Here is an 18,404-nt window from a genome sequence, read left to right on the forward strand (position 1 = left end):
ATTTTCTCTTTCTCTTGATTTTCTTAATAACATTTTCTTTTCTCTAGCTTACTTTATTGTAAGACTATAGTATATACTACATATAACATGTAAACTATGTGTTAACTGACTGTTTATGGTATCTGTAAGGTTTCTGGTCAATAGTAGGTTATTAGTAAATCCTTTTTTTTTTTTTTTTTTCTTTTTTTTGAGACAGAGTCTCGCTCTCTTGCCCAGGCTGGAGTGCAGTGGTGTGATCTAGGCTCACTATACCCTCTGCCTCCCAGGTTCAAGCGATTCTCCTGCCTCAGCTCCTGTGTAGCTGGGACTACAGCGGCATGTCACCATCCCTGGCTAATTTTTATTTTTAGTAGAGATGAGGTTTCACCTTGTGAAAGTGGCCTCAAGTGATCCACCCACCTTGGCCTCCCAAAGTGCTGGGATTACAGGTTAGAGCCAATGTGCCTGGCCTGTAGTTAAGTTTTTGAGGAGTCAAAAGTAATATGTGGATTTTCGACTGTGTGGCAGTTGGTGCCCCTAGCACTGTGTTGTTCAAGGGTCACCTGTATTTTAAAGTTACAGTCTTATTGAAAACATCACTGATTTCTAATGACTAGAATTTAGCCAGACTGCTTAGTCTGGCATTTGACTCGCTGGTCATAGCCTCCCTTGTCAGCCAAAATAATGTTATTCTCTTCTTCCGTACCACAAACCTTTTGACTCATCTGCCTCTTTGTTCTTCAAGCATTTAGCAAGTGTTCCCACCTCTAGGCCTTAAGCACATTATTCTCTCTGAAATGTCCTCTTTTCCACTTATTCAAATACTGCCCTTTCTTCCAAGAGCTATACTCTGTCTCCTCAGTGACATCTCCCGGATAATTTCCACCCACAGTGATCTTTCTCTCTGGGCTTGGATTAATTTTTCAAAGCAAATGTTAACGCAATTCTCTTGTGTGTATGTCTGTGTTCCTAACTGAATTGTCTGAGGGCAAATACTAAGTCTTTTACTTCTTTGTATCCCTCACAGCACCTGGCACAGTAGTGGTGCTCAAACCATGTTCTCATGGCATCATGGGTGGCTGGATGGATGGATGGATGGAAAAAGAATGATATTCCCTTTGATAAAGTTTTCTGGGAATCTTAGCTTAAATGTCATGTCCTCTGAGAAAAATTTCATCATCCTACCCCAGTCTTACGCTATCACATCAACATATTTTAAATCCCTATATAACCTTCATCACTACCAGAGAATTTTATTGTTTGTTTGTCCTTCCAACTCCCCCTAATATCCTAAACTCCATAGAAATAGGGACTGTTTCTGTCTTGTTTCTCACTGAATGAATGGATGGATGAATTTAGCATCACATTAGTGTAATGAAATCTTTTGGAATGGATGATATGCCTAGCAAGGTGTGCATGCGGGCAGGAGAGGACCTGCTTAGAAACCTGAACTTTAAAAAATTGCCCATGAGACATTTAGGAAATCTCACACTAATTTAGAAACAGATGTGCCTTGTGCCTTGCTTTATAGATTGTAAATGTTTAAAAAATTGGTATGAATTAATAATTTGTACCCTTAGTTTTTTTTTTTTTTTTTTTTTTGTACCCTGACTTAGAATACCTAAAAACCTCAAAGTACTATGTAAGAGTATTCATGGAGGCTGGATGCAGTGGCTCACGCCTGTAATCCTAGCACTTTGGGAGGCTGAGGCAGGCAGATCACCTGAGGTCAGGAGTTCGAGAACAGCTTGGCCAACATGGTTAAACCCATCTCTACTAAAATATAAAAAAATTAGCTGGGTGAGGTGGCATGCACCTGTAGTCCCAGCTACTTGGGAGGCTGAGGCAAGAGAATCACTTGAACCCGGGAGGCAGAGCTTGCAGTGAGCCGGGGTCACACCACTGTACTCCAGCCTGGGCGACAGAATGAGACTCTGTCTCAAAAAAAAAAAAAAAAAAAAAAAAAGAAAGAAAGAAAGAAAGAAAAGTATTCATGTTAATCATTTGGCAAACAACAATATTTTTTGCAAGACAATGGATTTGTTTTCTAAATCTAGATTTTCACACAGGATGTTTCCTTAAGGGTGGTAGAACCTACAGTGACTTCCATTACATAGAGAAGTTGTTTCAGGGTCTTCTCCCTTCATTTCTTTCTTCTTCCGATGTTATCATCCCTGCCTTAGGAGACATTGTCTAGTTACCCTGTCTGCTCACTGCCTTCTGGCGCCACCAAGGTTAGTTCTGCCTCTGTGCCTTTGTTCATGCTGTTCCCTGTGATTGACAAGTTCTTATTGAAGCCCAACTGACATGCCCCCTTCTTCCCTTCCCAATGACCATAACTACTATAAAAGAATTGACAATACCACACATCTTCGTTCTGGGCCCTTGACACTCATGGATTTTATTCCATTCTCATGTGTAAGTCCCATCTGCCTGATTGCTCTGTAAGTTCCTTTGGAGTAGGACTGCACCTTGTGTTTCATGCATATATCCTTTTGTGTCTGATGCTTTTGTGAAATGTATTTGTAAGACTTTAGGAAATGAATGTTCCATCTCTCCTAGCCTGACTATTGGGGTCCAAAATTCTGGAGGTGAGTAGCATTCTGAAGTCTTTGCAGGGCGAATCCAGCCCCTCCCTGTGGGGTGCTTGTTAACAAGAAGGACAGATCACTTTTGTACTATGCAGACTCAGGACCCAGCATTTGGTGGCCTCCAAGTTTCATGATGTTGACTTAAGGAAGTCAGATGTTGGCTGACTCTCTATTTGCTACAACTGGCAAGAGAAAACCATCCTATGGGCCAAATCCTCTCCTTAGTTTCACTTGGCCTATGGCAAAAGGTCCAATAAGTGATGCACCTATAGTTACAAATACAACTTATTTTTACTCTCTTGAAAGACCTGTCTCTGTAAACTCACTTGGTAGGAATATTTCACCAAGAAAGTGGCTCCCCATGGCTTTCTTTGTCTTTCATTTTCTTTTTTCCTCTCTGTGTGTCTGGTTCTGTGAGGTTTCCTTTGTAAATGTGTATGCATTAGTTTCTCTGTCTCCACCTATCTCTGATTCTCTCCCTTTTAAATTTATTTTCCATCTTTCACCTTCTGTCCAAAGGAAAAAAAAATCAGTGGAAATCCATAAAAGAAAATAGAGTTACCTAAATACTTTCTGTGGAGAGCATTAGGAAATATTATACTTATTCATTTACATGGTTTTTTATGCACTGAAACTGGTTTTCAGAAAAATAAATTTGCTGTTTCTTGTCTAAACCACTTTATACTCACTTATGAACCTCAACACATGTTCATACATTTTCTATATTTGTAATTAATCCATGTACATACCTATTTTTAACCCAACATTGTTTTGTTAGGTTTTATATTACTACAAATAGTGATATTTACATGTGATTTGTTGAGCCATTCCCTAAGTGTTTGATGGTTGAATTATCTCCAGTTTCATTATCATAGACAACATTGCTACCAACAACTTTGTACAAATTATTATATTTTATTATTTTGGCTTTTTCTGATGTACATTACCAAAAGACTACCATGATCTAATCAAAGGCATTCACTGCCTTTAAAAACTAAAAATGCAGAGCATAAAACTCTATTAAACAAACAAATAAAATAACCCCTTCCATTTTGGATTATAACAGTTAAGAGAAAGACAGAAGACAAAGAAATGGGAGAAAATTATTCATTCATAAATTCAACAAATATTTGAGCACCTTCTGTATACTAGGCACTGTTCCAAAAGTATGGGATACATCAGTGAATAAGAAGGCCCCAAACCCCTGCCTTTGTAGAGCCAATATTCTAGTGGGAGAAGGCAGACAATAAACATAATAGTAAGTCAGCTAATTATATAATAAGTTGGAAGGTGATATATGCTATGAAATAAGAAAAATAGGCTAAGGGGAATCAGGAGTGGTAGAGGAACAATAGAGGTATGTGGGTTGCAATTTCAAACAAGGGTTGGGAATAGGCATCACTGAGTAGGAGACATTTGAGCAGAGACTTGAAGGAAGTGAGGAAGTTAGCCTTGCAAGTGCTGATGAAGCTGCACAACAGGCAGAGGGAACAGCTACTGGCTACCAATGTTGGATATCCTGGAGAGACAGCAAGGAGGCTGGTGTGGCTGGAGCAGTGAAGGGGGGCTCAGCAAGGTCGCCAGGACCCATATCGGGTAGGGTCTTCGAGGTACTTATAAGGACTTGAACTTCAAGGAGGCTGTGGAAAGGTTATACTGGATTCACTTTCTTTGAAAGGACAGATGCTGGACCTGTCCTTAACCCCTGAACCAAGTCTCTGGGATAGAACCAGGGAACTGTTGAATTTCTGGCAAATTCCTCAGGGTGGTTCTGTTGTGCATGTGGATTCAGGACTACTCTTTCTGTTCAAAAGTCCCACAATTCTAAATATAAAATAATTAAATAAAAGGAAGCAAAAATTTCACAGCATTCTCAAATGTTGGTGATTTACAGACTCTGGAGATTATCTAGGAAATTGAAGCCCAGAGGTTAAGTGACTTGCTCAAGTTTACACAGCCACAAGAGGCAGACCTCGGTTTCAGATTCACTTGTCTATCCCTGAATTCAATGTGCCTTCCCCTGTACTGGGCTGCCTAATAAACAGTATCATTTCACTTATCAGGTGGTTAGATTTCCAATAGCTCCACCATTAGGAACATAGTTTGAATCCAGAAGCTCTATAAGGTTGATTGGTTGATTAAATGTTTGATTATCTAAAAATCAATCAGATAGCTACTATTGTTTTAACCTTTACAGCTAAGAATCATTCAAAATGTATTAATCACATTTGCTGCTTCTCTAGAGGAATTCTGAAGAGTCATGCCATCTTAGAATTGGAAGGGACCTTAATTGTTCAGCATCTTGCAGTGCCTGTGGGCCATAATTTTAAAGTTAGCTCTTATTTAATCCTATTATAAAACACACAAGCCATTCAGGTGACCCTGGACATATTGGAGGTTTTGTTTTACAGTATGTTTCTGATTTAGGTTACTTTCTTTCGATTTGCTTCTTGGATATTTTCTGTTGCTAAATTTTTCTCCACTTAATTTTTTTTTTTATAACGTTGGTCTTTCTGACCTTATTCTGTAACTTGGGCCTAAATTTTATCAGCAATGTCTGAGCCTGTAGTCTCTGCTGTCATCTGGGATGTATTGAAGTGGTCAGTGGCAATTGATTCAGAAATCCCTTCTATGGGCCAGAACTCAGGCCTCACAACTAAGCTGTGGAAATTTCAGTTAAACCATTTCCCCTCCACTTGCACACTTCTGCAGGTTTCAGCAGCCAGATCTGTTCCAGCAATGGGGGCAGGTTGCACATTCCCACTGAGAACACTTGGTGGAGATTATAGGGACACATTATTTTTTTCTTTCACTAAGCCAGAATTGGCAGTCGAAGATGTGTTTGAGCTACTGGCTGCTTTGGGAATGGGAAGAAAAATGTATATCTAGTGCATTTCCCCTTCTATCTTCTATTCCAACAAAGAACTTGCAGTCAATGAAAGGCACTGGTCCTAATATGAACTGTTCAGTTAACCCACTAAAGCAGCCTAGTCCTTTTCACTAGCTACCTTGAGGTCACCTACTCTTTCAAGGCTTAATTATTCTTATTTTTTAACGTAGAAAGTTCAACCTAAATTTGTTTCTGGGTGACTTGTAGCTTCATGATTCAGCTCCTAATGTTCTCCACCAGAAGATTGGTTGTAATTTCTATTTTATCACAATCTTCTTGCCTTTCAAAGCCTCAGTGAGTGACTGGTGCTTTTTTTCTGGGTGGTTTCATTGCATTCCTAGAGAAAACTCTGAAAAAGTAGACATGTGTCATGAGAATTAGCATGGCTCTAAATTTCAATATGTGAAGGCTGTCATTGATAGCTCCATGAAACGTAATGACTGAAATGCTATATGCGTTATCACAGATAAGCTTTAGGAATGATTAAACCCTGACTTGAACATTACATCAGGGACTAGTGTAGAGAGTAGTGTTTTTGCAATTTAACTCTGATGTTGTTTTCCCAGGTCCTAAATTGTCCTTTGGAAGCAGAGAAGATGGTAGCTATGAGGCTTAGTTCTAAATGAATGGCTGTCCCCATATCTCAGTCTCAGCCATTTAATGTGGTGTTCTTATAGGCATGGATGGGACAAGGAAGCATGGACCTCAGCAGCCTGGAAGGGAACTGTGGTGGAAGCTATGATGCCAGGAAAGGACTTACTCCTCCAGCTACTGGGAGTGCTGCCAGCAGAAAGCCCTTGGCTTGGCTGACATCTCCTGGGGGCAGTGCCTCAGCTGAAGAGAGCCACCTTGCCCAAGGTCACTGAGGTGGCCTGCATGTAAAGACTGGTCCATGCTGGGGTATAAAGGCCCATCAGAACAGCTCAGAACCCAGCTCCAACTCAGAACAACTCTGATGCATCATCCCACCTTCAGAATCCTCCCTGCAGGGATGCCTGAGGCTTGGTCAATTTCTCCCCTGCTCAAGCTTGCCTCCCTCCCATCCCTTCCTTTATTTCCTCCCACAAATGACTATAAGAGCACTTCCTAAAAAGCCTCCCTCTGCCTGCTAAACACCATCTCAGAATCTGCTTCTAGGAGGACCCAACCTGTGCAGAAATTTTATGAGCAATTTGCCTGTCCATTAAAAAATATAGCATAGACTTTTTCCAGGTTAGCTGGAGATGGAGTTTTTGTATCAAAAAAAGAGAGAGCTAAACTGAGAAGGGAAGCAAAGGTAGAAGAATAAGGTTAGACTCTTTCTCTGTATATCTGAATTTGGGATTGGGAATGATACCTTGCTTCTCTATGAAATTTAGAAACTGTCTTTTGAAGTCTTCATCCAGTCACGTCCAAGAGTGGTACAGGAAGAAAAAGGAAAATATGAAAAAAAAAAAAACCCTTAAAATTGAATACTTCTTTGTGCCTTGCATTAAGCCTCTATGTTATTGCCCTTGTCTGTATAAGCAACTCTAGATAAAATCCTTTCTTAGACCATCTAATTATCTCCCCGTACCATTGTGGCAATAGGGCAGGAATTACTGTGGGAACAGGTGACTGAATGGGCAGTGGCGTCTTGCAGCTCTAACTCGGAGTTCACAAGGGAAGGATGAACAGCAGCCATCCTTCTAAAGGCATTCTTCCTCTCCTCCAGCACAGCTCAGTCTGTGCATGCCTCACCAAGGAGAATGAGGGAAGGCCTTGTTGACTGCCCAGCCCGGAATGTGAGGAAGAACAGTTGACATGGGCGGCTGGATGGGGTAGAAATCAGCATGAACATTTAGTGGCACCCAAGGAAGAGGTGAAAACGGGGGAGAAAGCCAAGAACCGTCAGACAGCTTCTTTCTGTTCTTTCCTTGGATCTTAGGGGAACGTATGTGTTCAAGGGTGCCTTCCTCCGCAGGGCCTCCCATCCCTTGGCATGAACTTCCAAACGATGAGTAGACATGGAATGGGCTTCTTCCAAAGACTGGGTCACCATCCAACTCAGCCTTCGGAGTAGGCGGTGGGGCTGTGGGAAGAGGACGGACCCATGAGGTCTCTCCATCACTCCCCGGGTGTGTTGACAGGCGAGCAAATGCAGTGGATGGGCCTGGGCTGTAGGGTCCCTGCCATTTCGGGAGGGGCCTCCTGGTGTTTAGCTCTGGGATGTGTGAAAATGTGTTGGTGAAAAGCGAGAGGCTTACACAGCACTTCAGGGGAAGAGGGGCTGGGGCGCTGGGGGCGGCGTCGGGATGAGTGCAGAAGAGACGAGGCCTCTGGACAGCGGAGGAGGAGGGGAGGGCGCCGAGACGCGGTGCCAGCTGCCGCGCACAGGGGCCCCGCGGCGGAGCCAAGCCGCAGGCACGCTCTGCCCAGTCGGGAGAGCTCGGGGAGCGGCGGGAGGGGCGGAGGGGCGCAGTGGGGCCCGGGCGGCTGTGGCCGCGGAGCCGGGGCACCTGAGGAGGAAGGAGGGTGGGAGCGAGGGAGGGAGGGGACGGGTGCAGACCGAAAGTGGGGAAAGAAGGTGCAGGCAGGCGGGCAGGCGGGCGGGCGCCCTGGCCCAGGGCCGCGGGTGCGGGAGCCCGGCGAGGTCGAGCTGGGCGGCGGCGGGGGCCGCGCCGAGGGAGGAGGGGAAGGCGGAGGCGCGGGGAGCGTGTTTGGGGCGCCGCGGCGGCGAGGGTGGCGGCCGCTGGTGCGCGCGGGGCGCTGTGTGTGCGCGCTCCCCAGCTCGGGGAGGAAGATGGCCCAAAAGGGAAAGTTGGGGTGACGCGCGCGTTACCCGGAGGCTCGGCGGGGGGCACCGCGGCCAGCCCGACGGAGCGGCGGACACACAGGCCGGGGGGCGCGCAGTCCGGGCGCCGCCGCGACCGCCCCCTCACTGCAGGTGGCAGCGGGTGCGCTGGGTCCCGGCGGCCGCGGGCGCGGGCGGGCGCGCGGGGGAGCCCGGCCGAGGGATGGGCTGCGCCCCCAGCATCCATGTCTCGCAGAGCGGCGTGATCTACTGCCGGGACTCGGACGAGTCCAACTCGCCCCGCCAGACCACCAGCGTGTCGCAGGGTCCCGCGGCACCCCTGCCCGGCCTCTTCGTCCAGACCGACGCCGCCGACGCCATCCCCCCGAGCCGCGCGTCGGGACCCCCCAGCGCCGCCCGCGTCCGCAGGGCCCGCACAGAGCTGGGCAGCGGCAGCAGCGCGGGTTCCGCAGCCCCCGCCGCGACCACCAGCAGGGGCCGGAGGCGCCACTGCTGCAGCAGCGCCGAGGCCGAGACTCAGACCAGCTACACCAGCGTGAAGGTAAATGCCCCGCGCTGGCACACAGTGTGGGGGCCGCCCGCCCCGTCGGCGGGGCTTGCACGGGCTGGGGGCTCTGGCGGAGTTGGGTGACCGTGACGCGGTTGGTTTGGAGAGGTTGTCACTAAGGAGGAGTTTACTTTTCATTTGTGGAGATGGTGGGAGCCCAGGAAATGTGGACAGAAAAAGGCCCCTGGAGGGGTCCTGGGAGCGTCCTTAGCTGGTCCTGGGGGACGGGGCGGGGAAGGGAGCGCAGAGGGAAGCAGGTGGTCTGGTCTGTTCCTCCTTGAGGACAGGAAGGCTGTGGCTTGGAGGAAGAGGGGTGGGGACCATTGAGAGCATTCGGTGGCCAGTCCTGTTGAATGAAATCTGAGCACGAGCTGGATTTGCATGCCTTGTAGGTGACTGGTGCAGTTGCAGCACCAGGATAGATAGTGCCCCATATTCCGATTTTTACCTGGGATTACCAGCCAGGCTGGAGTCTCAGCACAGGCACCGAGCGTAGGGATTTGTGAATGAATAAGTGTTCGTGTTTTGAGAAGAGATGTGGGAACGGAGCAGAGTGGAACCTGTTGTTTGTCACTGTAGCGTTTCTCTGGGTTGGCTGCATCCTAGACAGAATTGAGAGAATCGGGCCATGAGTTCGGAGTGTCAGCAGAGCCACCGTGAGGGGACATGGTTTCCAGTGCAGTACAGCTGTCTGAGGATGATTCTGCACATACATATGGTCTTTCCAGAAAGTGGGATTTTGAGGAAGTGGAAAAAATTGTTTAGGTGGTTAAAGCAGTCGCTAAATATTTATTTCTTAATGACAGAAGAAAAATAATTATTTAAATAGTGTCCTCCTGTATGTTCTCAAAGTACTATTAAATGTAAGAGGCTTTTCATTGTGTAAATCTGGGCACTGGGTCTTTTTTCCTTACAGCAAACAAGATGACAATGGCATATCCCATTGTACAGAGAGAAGAAATACACATCTCTATGACTCCTAATGTCAGATAGAATCACAGCCTTTACCTGGCCAATAGGTTACCAAGAACCATTCCGTGGATTTTTGTCAAAGACACATTTGTATTTTTAGTAGTTAAAAACTTGGTCTTCATAGGGTGAAGTCAGCCCACAGTGGAGCAGTGAGGAGGATAACATATTTTGGCTTCAATCTGGAAGTCCAGAAGTTTTTTAATGAACCTTTTTTTTTTTTTTTTTTTTACAGCATCTGATTGTTTAACATGAAGCTTAACTGATGTTTGCTTGTGGTTGCAGTGTTTCTCTGGCAGTAATCATAATCACCATTATAATAAAAACACCATTTATTGAGCACCTACTATGTGCCAGAAATAAGCTTTCTCTCTTAACTATTGAATGTTAACAGTGTGATCTTAGCATAGCATATCTGAAGACTAGAGTCTAGGATTCATGACAGTACAAACCTACCAGTTGTCCATTTGTTACAGAGGCATGTGCTGAAAGCTATACTTTGCTTTTGTCAGGCTCTCTCTCTCTCCCACTCCCTGTTCACACACAGTTAGCTTTAGGAGCAATTTCAGGGATGAAAATGTTAAATTTGGTGAAAATATTAAGTTGGGCTGTTATCGGTAAAGACCATCCTATTGCCTGATGGTTGAAGACCTGAAGCAGTAGTTCAAAATGGTGACAGCTCATGAACTTTGTGATACTTTTTTTGGTTGCTCCAGAGAAATTGTGAATTTTTGTTTTCCAGAATATCAAGAATCTCAGTTTAGTGCTTGGCAACTCTAGCTACTCCATGTTTGTTCAGTAGAAGAAAGAATACTGAATGAACCCATTCTGTACGTTTTTAATACTTCCCTCAAGAGGCTGCTTAGAGACCAAATGAAGTAAAAACTGAAGGGACAATGAGTCCCAATTATTAGTAGCTTGTATAAACTTGTGTAAATCTCATTGCTACTTGGCTTAAGTGTTAAAAGCCTTGACCTGGGTTAGAATTGAACTCATTTTGCTTTATCAACAAGATTCCCAAATAAGAGCTTAATTCACTCTAACCCATTACTAGGAATGTTGGAAATGAAACCGCTGGTTCAGTGACTTAACACTGCTTTGCATTGTGTGGATCTCAGAAAGTATATATTTGAAGTGAAATTTGAGACCAGAGTTATTCATGCAAATCTTACAGAATTGTTATCACAGAACTGCCCTAATATATTTAATAGTATCCTTTTAGGCCTGTGACTGGGCGTCGTATTGTCTTTTCTCAATCTTAAAGTTCACATGTTCTGTGCCCTTTTGTTGCTGAGATGATTTTATAAAAACTTTACTTTCATTTTTCGTAGACTAAGCATTCTTTTTTTTGCCTTAATAGTTTGAGATAGTTGCTAGGCACGTGGTGGTGCCCCACGCCTTTCCGAAGCACTCAGGTGGAAAAAGTAAAATCTTTACCATTTGGTCCTGTTTACAATGGTGGAAAGTTGTAATAGTTTCCACCCCCTTCCCCCACCACTTTACATCAATTATGAAGTGTATCCTCATTATCTGCTTGGCCTCTGGTATTCCCCAGAGTGCAAAAAATGTGTGCTTGATCTCTCTCTCTTTTCTAGCAATAATTCATCTCATTAAGCTTTTAGAATGATGAGGCATTATGATGTCAAACATGATGTCAACAGGAACCTTCCTGAATACCTAATTTGCAAAAAAAAAAAAAAAGGATTATAAGCATTAATAATTCATATGCAGTGCAATGATATCACATGGGTTTCCATTTCTGGTAAGAAGTTAGATTTGTCTCCCAATTGCTGTAAAAATGCAACTTCCTAGCAATTTCTTTCCTTTTTGCTTGCCTTTTCAAAAATAGTACTCCAACAGGAGAATCCTGCAGGATGCTCACTCTTGATATTGTGCCAGTTTTGTAATTCTTGTTCAGAAATCCTCAGAGGAGATGGTTGAACCTCTCTCTGGGAAGAACCAGGGATTCTTACAAGTTTTCTCATACCAGCTGTTCCTACTTGAGAGCATCTGGGAGTAGACAACCAGTTGTAGAAAGGAATCTTTACTGACAATACCATCAACTTGCTATGACCGCGGTGTAGGTTAACTCTTTTGTGGATTAGACACAGGACGTTGTTAGTTTCCAGATGGCAGCATCACCAGCTCCCCGCTTTCCCTCCATTCATACAGAATGTGCTCATTTGTTCATTCAGTATTTGTGGCCAGACTGTGTTGTAGGTGCTAGCGATTCAGGAAATATCCATGAAATTTGGTAAGCAAAGCCTAATGAGGAGGATAAATCTCCTGTGAAATGGTGTGCCTAAACCAGTTATTAGTGACTTCTATGTCTTCTGTTCCATAGCGTTCTAGAATTTGTGAGGATAATCCTGAGTTGACTATATGTAAAAGGAAAATAAATAGATATTCCACTGACCTTATGGTAAATAATAATACGATTTTATCTGGGGGAGGAGTAGAGCTATATTGGAGAAAAGTCATTTTTGTTTTCTAAGTAGGTGTTTTGGAGTCAAACTTTAGTGTATGCCAGAATCGCCTAGAGAGCTTGTTAAAATATAGATTGCTGTACTCCACTCCCAGAGATTCTGATTTAGTAGGTCTTGGGTGGGGCCTGAGAATTTGAATTTCTAGCAGGCTTCCAGAAGATGCTAGTGTTACTGATCTGGGGACCACATTTTGAGAACCACTGCTTTTCAGTGAACTAAATTATCTGTCGGTTGGCCAGGTGAGTGAGGTGGGGCCACCTCAGCAGAGTGCATAGTACCACGCTGTCTTTATCTGGGGTACTAGTCATAGCACTGCTTTCATCTTAGTTCACTTCTGTATGGGAAACCTATCGCTGTACAAGAAGTCAAACTCTGAGCCTCCGAGATTTGCTAAAAAGTCTGTAAGTGAGGAGAGTGCTGGATCCTGTAGCCAACTCTGGTTTCTTGAGGTAAGTTTTCCCCAGGATCCTTTTGGGTTTGTACAGGTCGTAATGTCTTGCTTTGCCACCACAAGAGAAGCCTAAAGCAAGACTGGATGTTATGTGATACAGGCACATATTCTCTTCTCAGCTCTTGGAATTCCTGCTACGCCTTTCACCATCATTTTTCATTTTAAAATGGAATATAAAGTTTAGTAAGCTCAAGTGAGTCCTGCAAGCTGATTTCATAAGATTCAAGTTTGCCTTCTGCCATTGTATATATGATTACAGTTTAGTTCCTCCTTTTCCCAACACATTAATTAGAATGAATGAGCACATTTTCCTTATTTTCATGACTTTCTTCAGTAGTTCCATGAATTTTTAAGGACCATCAGGTAATTTTTCCTTTTAAAGGAAAGTAAGTCCTCAAGCCAGGATGTAACATAGTATAAGCTGCCAGCTGTTCAGAGATGATACAGTTTCTATTGAAATCCTGGCCGGGCGCGGTGGCTCACGCCTGTAATCCCAGCACTTTGGGAGGCCGAGGCGGGCGGATCACAAGGTCAGGAGATCGAGACCATGGTGAAACCCCGTCTCTACTAAAAATAGAAAAAATTAGCCGGGTGCGGTGGTGGGCGCCTGTAGTCCCAGCTACTCGGGAGGCTGAGGCAGGAGAATGGCGTGAACCCGGGAGGCGGAGCTTGCAGTGAGCCGAGATTGTGCCACTGCACTCCAGCCTGGGCAACAGAGCGAGACTCCGTCTCAAAAAAAAAAAAAAAAAAAAAAAAAAAGAAATCCTGTTTTGCTGACCACCAGGTATGGCCTGGGCACCGGCAGGACAGGACATGCTGGTGAGGGCAGGGCAGATTGTGTGGCACTAGACTGGTCATGAGTTAAGACCAGTAATCAAAATAGGAAGAAGGGAGTGAGCCCTGTGGAACCAGGTGGGAAGACAAGAGTCCAGAGTTTGGACATCCAGCAAAGTTGGAGGGGGGCAGGGAGCAGGTGGGAACGCTGGGGCCAGGCAGGCAAGGGAAATCTAGAAATTAGTGGTTCAGCAAGGGTGACAGCTGTTGAACCAGGTTGAGACTTCTGATGGCAGAATAGAAACTTCTCACTTTCTATTCTATTCAGGAGGCTGTGGTGACCAATCAGAGGGCTGTAGGTAACTTTGTGAACCCGGTACCAAATGACACAAGACCAACCAAGCAATCCTTCCTTGCACCCTGATCAGACAGAGTCTGGGCAGGAAACAGACTGCACATCCAAAAGGGGTAACTCAGAATAATCAAATGAAGGGATTACTGCAAATTTTTTGGCAGAATGAAGGAAAGACAACAAATGAAGCTGAAGCACCCTAGGCTGGAAAAAGAGGGAGCTGTTACTACCCCAGAAGAGTCAAGGGGAGGGGGTGTGTATTCGTTCGTTTTCACGCTGCTGATAAAGACATACCAGAGACTGGGTAATTTATAAAGAAAAAGAGATTTAATGGACTTACATTTCCACGTGGCTGGGGAAGCCTCACAATCATGGCCGAAGGCAAAAGGCATGTCTTACATGGTGGCAGACGAGAGAATGAGAACCAAGCAAAAGAGGTTCCCCTTATAAAACCATCAGACCTCGTGAGATTTGTTCACTATCATGAGAACAGTAAGGGGGAAACTGCCCCATGATTCCATTACCTTCCACTGGGTCCCTCCCACAACACATGGGAATTATGGTGGCTACAGTTCAAGGTGAGATTTGGGTAGGGACACAGCCAAACCATATCAGGGTGGTTATGGGAAGCTGAGAAACCAAACCTGTAGGTCAGAGAAACCCTCAGAAGCTGTAGCCTTCAGGAGGAGTGGGCAGGGAGGGAGCCAAAGCAGTAAATCCCTTCATGACATTGTCCTCCCTTTCATCAAGCTCCTGCTGGTTTCCACATATGGAAACCAGAGGGAAAGGGAATCTGTTGATTGGGGTTTTCCAGGGTACTGAGCAGGGTGGAGAGTGGGTCTGGAGGGGCAAATGAAAAATATCCTGAGCATATCCCAAAGGCTCTTCGTAACAGGCAGTAAGAGATGTTCAGTGTCACTGGAGCTACCTCGGTATAGATAAACTCAAATTGTGATGGGCAGTTTGATGGTTGTCTAAAATAATGGCATTTTAAAATGGCCACTTAATTCACTGTTTACAGTTTCTGTTTGATGACTAATGATATTAAAATATGTCCAATTATCTTGGTCGGAGACCTCGAAGTTATTGCTGTAAACATATCCTTCTCTTCAGTTCATTCTGTCCCGTGACTGCTGATACATGTGTTTTATCACTTCCTCTGGCCCCTGCCTGCTGTCCTTCTCCCTATCCTGAACTCAAAGCCCAAGGGTGGAATGGGGGAGAAAGACCTGAGCCTCATAAGAGACTCAGGATCCAGCCTTATCAGTTTATTCCATTTTTCTTCTCAGTTTTTACTTTCGCGCTTTCTATAACCTTCTCTCCACAGGCTTGAAAAGTTTAAAAAAAGTGAATTTTGCTATGTGCTTATAAGGTTATATTTTCAATAAAGAATGTGTACATTTAGAACATATTTAAAAATATTAAAATGTGTCCGGGAATTTATTTTTAAAGATAGGTGTTACCTTTACCCTACAGTGGAATTCTTGGTAGTTATATTTTAGTAAAAAACACTTTTTTTGTTGTTTTGAGACAAGGTCTCACTGTGTCACCAGGCTGGAGTGCAATGGTGTGATCTCAGCTCACTGCAACCTCCGCCTCCCAGGCTCAAGCTATCATCCCACTTCAGCCTCCCAAGTAGCTGGGACTACAGGTGGTGCCACCACCCTTGGTTAATTTTTTGGTATTTTCTGTAGAGACGGTGTTTCTCCATGTTACCCAGACTGGTCTCAAACTCCTGAGCTCAAGCTATCCACCTGCCTTGGCCCCCAAAGTGCTAGGATTACAGGCATGAGCCACCATGCCTGGCCCAAAACACTACTTCTCAACAAGTTGTAGTATATATTAGTTTAGAATTAGTTGTTCATGACTCCTTCCCCAGTCTATTTTTTTCTCCCATCAGCAGATAATAGCCAGCTTTTATTTAGGATTTTTTTGCTTTACTCTTTACCATTGGTTTCTTTCATCCCCTCCTTTCTACCTCCTTAGGGAGAATGCACAGAAAAGTAGTTCCTGAAGTAGAATTATCCTACTCTGCTGAAAATTTGCTTTAAGAAGCTTGTGATTGCTGTGATAAAAATCAAGGAACCATTTTGCTTTTGGATAATCCATCAATGAAAATAAGAATATTTCATGGTTGCCTCTTGTTTCCAAGGCAATTTAAGTTTTCAGGCATAGTTTGTACACTTCGCAACAAGGTAAACAGGATAGCTATAATAATATTAGTTGTTATTTAAGTTCTTGCTATTTGCTGAGCACTTTATATACATTGTTTCACCAAATCTGCATGGTTTCGCCTGATCTGCTGTGAGCTACACTTTATCATTTTCACTTTAGAAAAGTGGAAAATGGGGCTGCAAGAGGTGGGATAAATTTCCCAAGGCAAGGACTGAAGTTTGAAGGCAGGAGGGTCCGAATGGTCTCTCACCCCGTGAGCCCATCCCTTAAGTGTGTTGCACACTCAGGCCTGTGGCCACACAGCCTGCAGCCCCAAGTGTGGCTGGTCCTGGAACTGCAGTTATTTAGAGCAGAAGGATGATAAACAGGCAGAGGGAAGGGGAGCAGGGAGCCTCATGAGTGAGATTTTTCCTTTGACATATCCACTGTCACCCCTTCTATTAACTTGAACTAGAGTGTTTTGAAGTTGGAGAAGAATTTAAAAATGCACACAAAATGTGAGAAGCTCTGACACAACATGTTGTCATTATTTTCACTGAACACAGTGCCTGACACTTTGTAAGTGCTGTACAAATAGTAGCTGCTCTTATTTTTATGGTTGCTATTATTACTCTTTGGGTAATTAAAATGAGATTTCGGTTATTTAGATTTAGGTATTTTTGAAACATATAATTGTTTTTTATGGAAAATGTGTCCCACACTTTCAAGTACGTTGATTTGGCCGATAGATGACTAACTGAATTTATAGAGAGATGTGTTATCCCAAAGCCTTGGAAACTGCTGCCACAGACGTGGGTTTTGTCCGCTTCAGTTGGATTTCCAGAGGTGATGACATAGTAGAATCTTGCCAGTCCAAGGCCCAAGGTGGGGTTTGGGTTCCATGACTGTTGAGCCCACACTCAGCAGAATTTAAAGGTCAAGGCCTTGGTGTTATCCTGAGGTGGTTGGTTCCCTGTGGAATTCTTTGGTATAAACGTGTAGCCTGAAGCCTCAGTCTCTAATTGCTCTTTGAAGCATTTTGCATGAGCTCAGTCGATTTTTGTATTGCTGCGTTTTGGGTGCTGTCAGACACTATATTGTTGGGAAAATGATACCCTGTACATCTAAAACCTGTTTTCTCTCAAATAGGAAGATGTAATGATTAACTCCAGGGACTCAGTTGTCTGTGTGAGTCATAAAACTGAGACAAGACCCTGAATTTTGGAAATTTTTATAGGAAGATGCATGAGAGATTTTAAAGCAATCTGTCACCCAGGGTACCATATGAAGAAAAAGGTGCCGTTCTGACATCAGAACCACAAATAACATTAAAGCTCCGGAACTGGAAGGTGATGACAAGGGTTCAGGATAGCCAGAGCTTTTGTCCACTCCAGAGTTCCTGCTGAGGGAGCTTCAAATGAGAGCAGTGACCAAATGGAGAGACAGATACATTTATGAAGGTCAGTGATGACCCACCAATCCACACTTCAGCCACTAGTGGTCCTGGGACCTTGTGGGACATACTCATTTTCAGCTTAAAAATCTGATCGACAGTCTTGGCTGAGAAATGGGGTCTCTGCGAGGAAACAAAAGCCACCAACAGTGTTTGGAGCTGAGCCTTAGTTGGAACTAGAAGTCTCTTTCCCCCACAATCGAGAGTGTGATACTCAAAAGAAGGATGGCCAAATAAAGACTGAAGGGAGCAAGGATCAGCGTAGTCTGTGGCTGTGCAAGCATTGGGTGGATAACACCTTTCATCCCAGATCCATCTGTCATGTGCAGCCTCAGACGCACACATGCACACATGCACGCACGCACACACACCTGCTCTGGGAAGTATTGCTGGGGCAGAATACCTAGGCGGGGAGGTTTGCAGGAGACTTCCTGCTCTCCCCCTCCCACATCTATAATGCTGGGTCCGTAAAGCCAGTTTCAGGACCCTCCTCACCTAGTAGACTCTTGCAGGTCCTCCTGTCCTTGTGGTTGCTGCCCTGCCCTTCTTCTCAGTCACATGTGGAGCCCAGGGTGAGCTCTCTGACACCCAGGCTGTTCTCTGCAGTGATCTGGTCCATTAGGACTGTCAAGCCCTGGCACTGGCTGACTGACTGTGGAGCCTTCATCCCTTGGGAGGAACAGGTGAGGGCAGGGGAGTGTGATCCACTTAGCCTGATCTCCCTAAGGGCAGTGGTAGAGGGGAGTTTTGCAGACTTAGTTGAGATTTTCAAGAACGGACAAGGAGGTGGGGCAAAAGATTGGAATCTCTTGTTGTATCAAAGGTGAGAACTTTGAATCCTAAAACACAACCAGGAAGTGCTTTGGATGAATGTGAAAGGCAGTGTTCACTTTTATATGCAGACTATATGACGAACATTAGTTTGTAAGGCACCTAGTTGTTATTGGGGAAAGACTTTCATGTAGAAACAATGTTATATGTGGCA

The 18,404-nt window shown here is 44.5% G+C and overlaps 1 protein-coding gene across 12 annotated transcripts in view; it reads left to right on the top strand.

The window, feature by feature from the left end:
- Positions 1-18,404, top strand: part of PDE8B (phosphodiesterase 8B) — a 246,202-nt gene that overhangs the window by 22,120 nt on the left and 205,678 nt on the right. For 9 of the 12 annotated variants that reach the window (XM_025387295.1, XM_025387296.1, XM_025387298.1 and 6 more), the window contains exon 1: positions 7,863-8,774. The exons of 2 other annotated variants lie outside the window; for them this stretch is intronic. In XM_025387295.1, coding sequence (XP_025243080.1) covers positions 8,436-8,774 — 339 coding nt within the window. In that variant the 5' untranslated portion in view covers positions 7,863-8,435. Of the gene's footprint in view, positions 1-7,402; positions 7,557-7,862; positions 8,775-18,404 lie in introns of those variants that run through there. One more of the 12 variants, XM_025387307.1, reaches the window with a different exon arrangement.

The sequence above is a fragment of the Theropithecus gelada genome, chromosome 6 (genome assembly GCF_003255815.1).
Source record: "Theropithecus gelada isolate Dixy chromosome 6, Tgel_1.0, whole genome shotgun sequence".
In the NCBI taxonomy this organism is placed as follows: domain Eukaryota; kingdom Metazoa; phylum Chordata; class Mammalia; order Primates; family Cercopithecidae; genus Theropithecus; species Theropithecus gelada.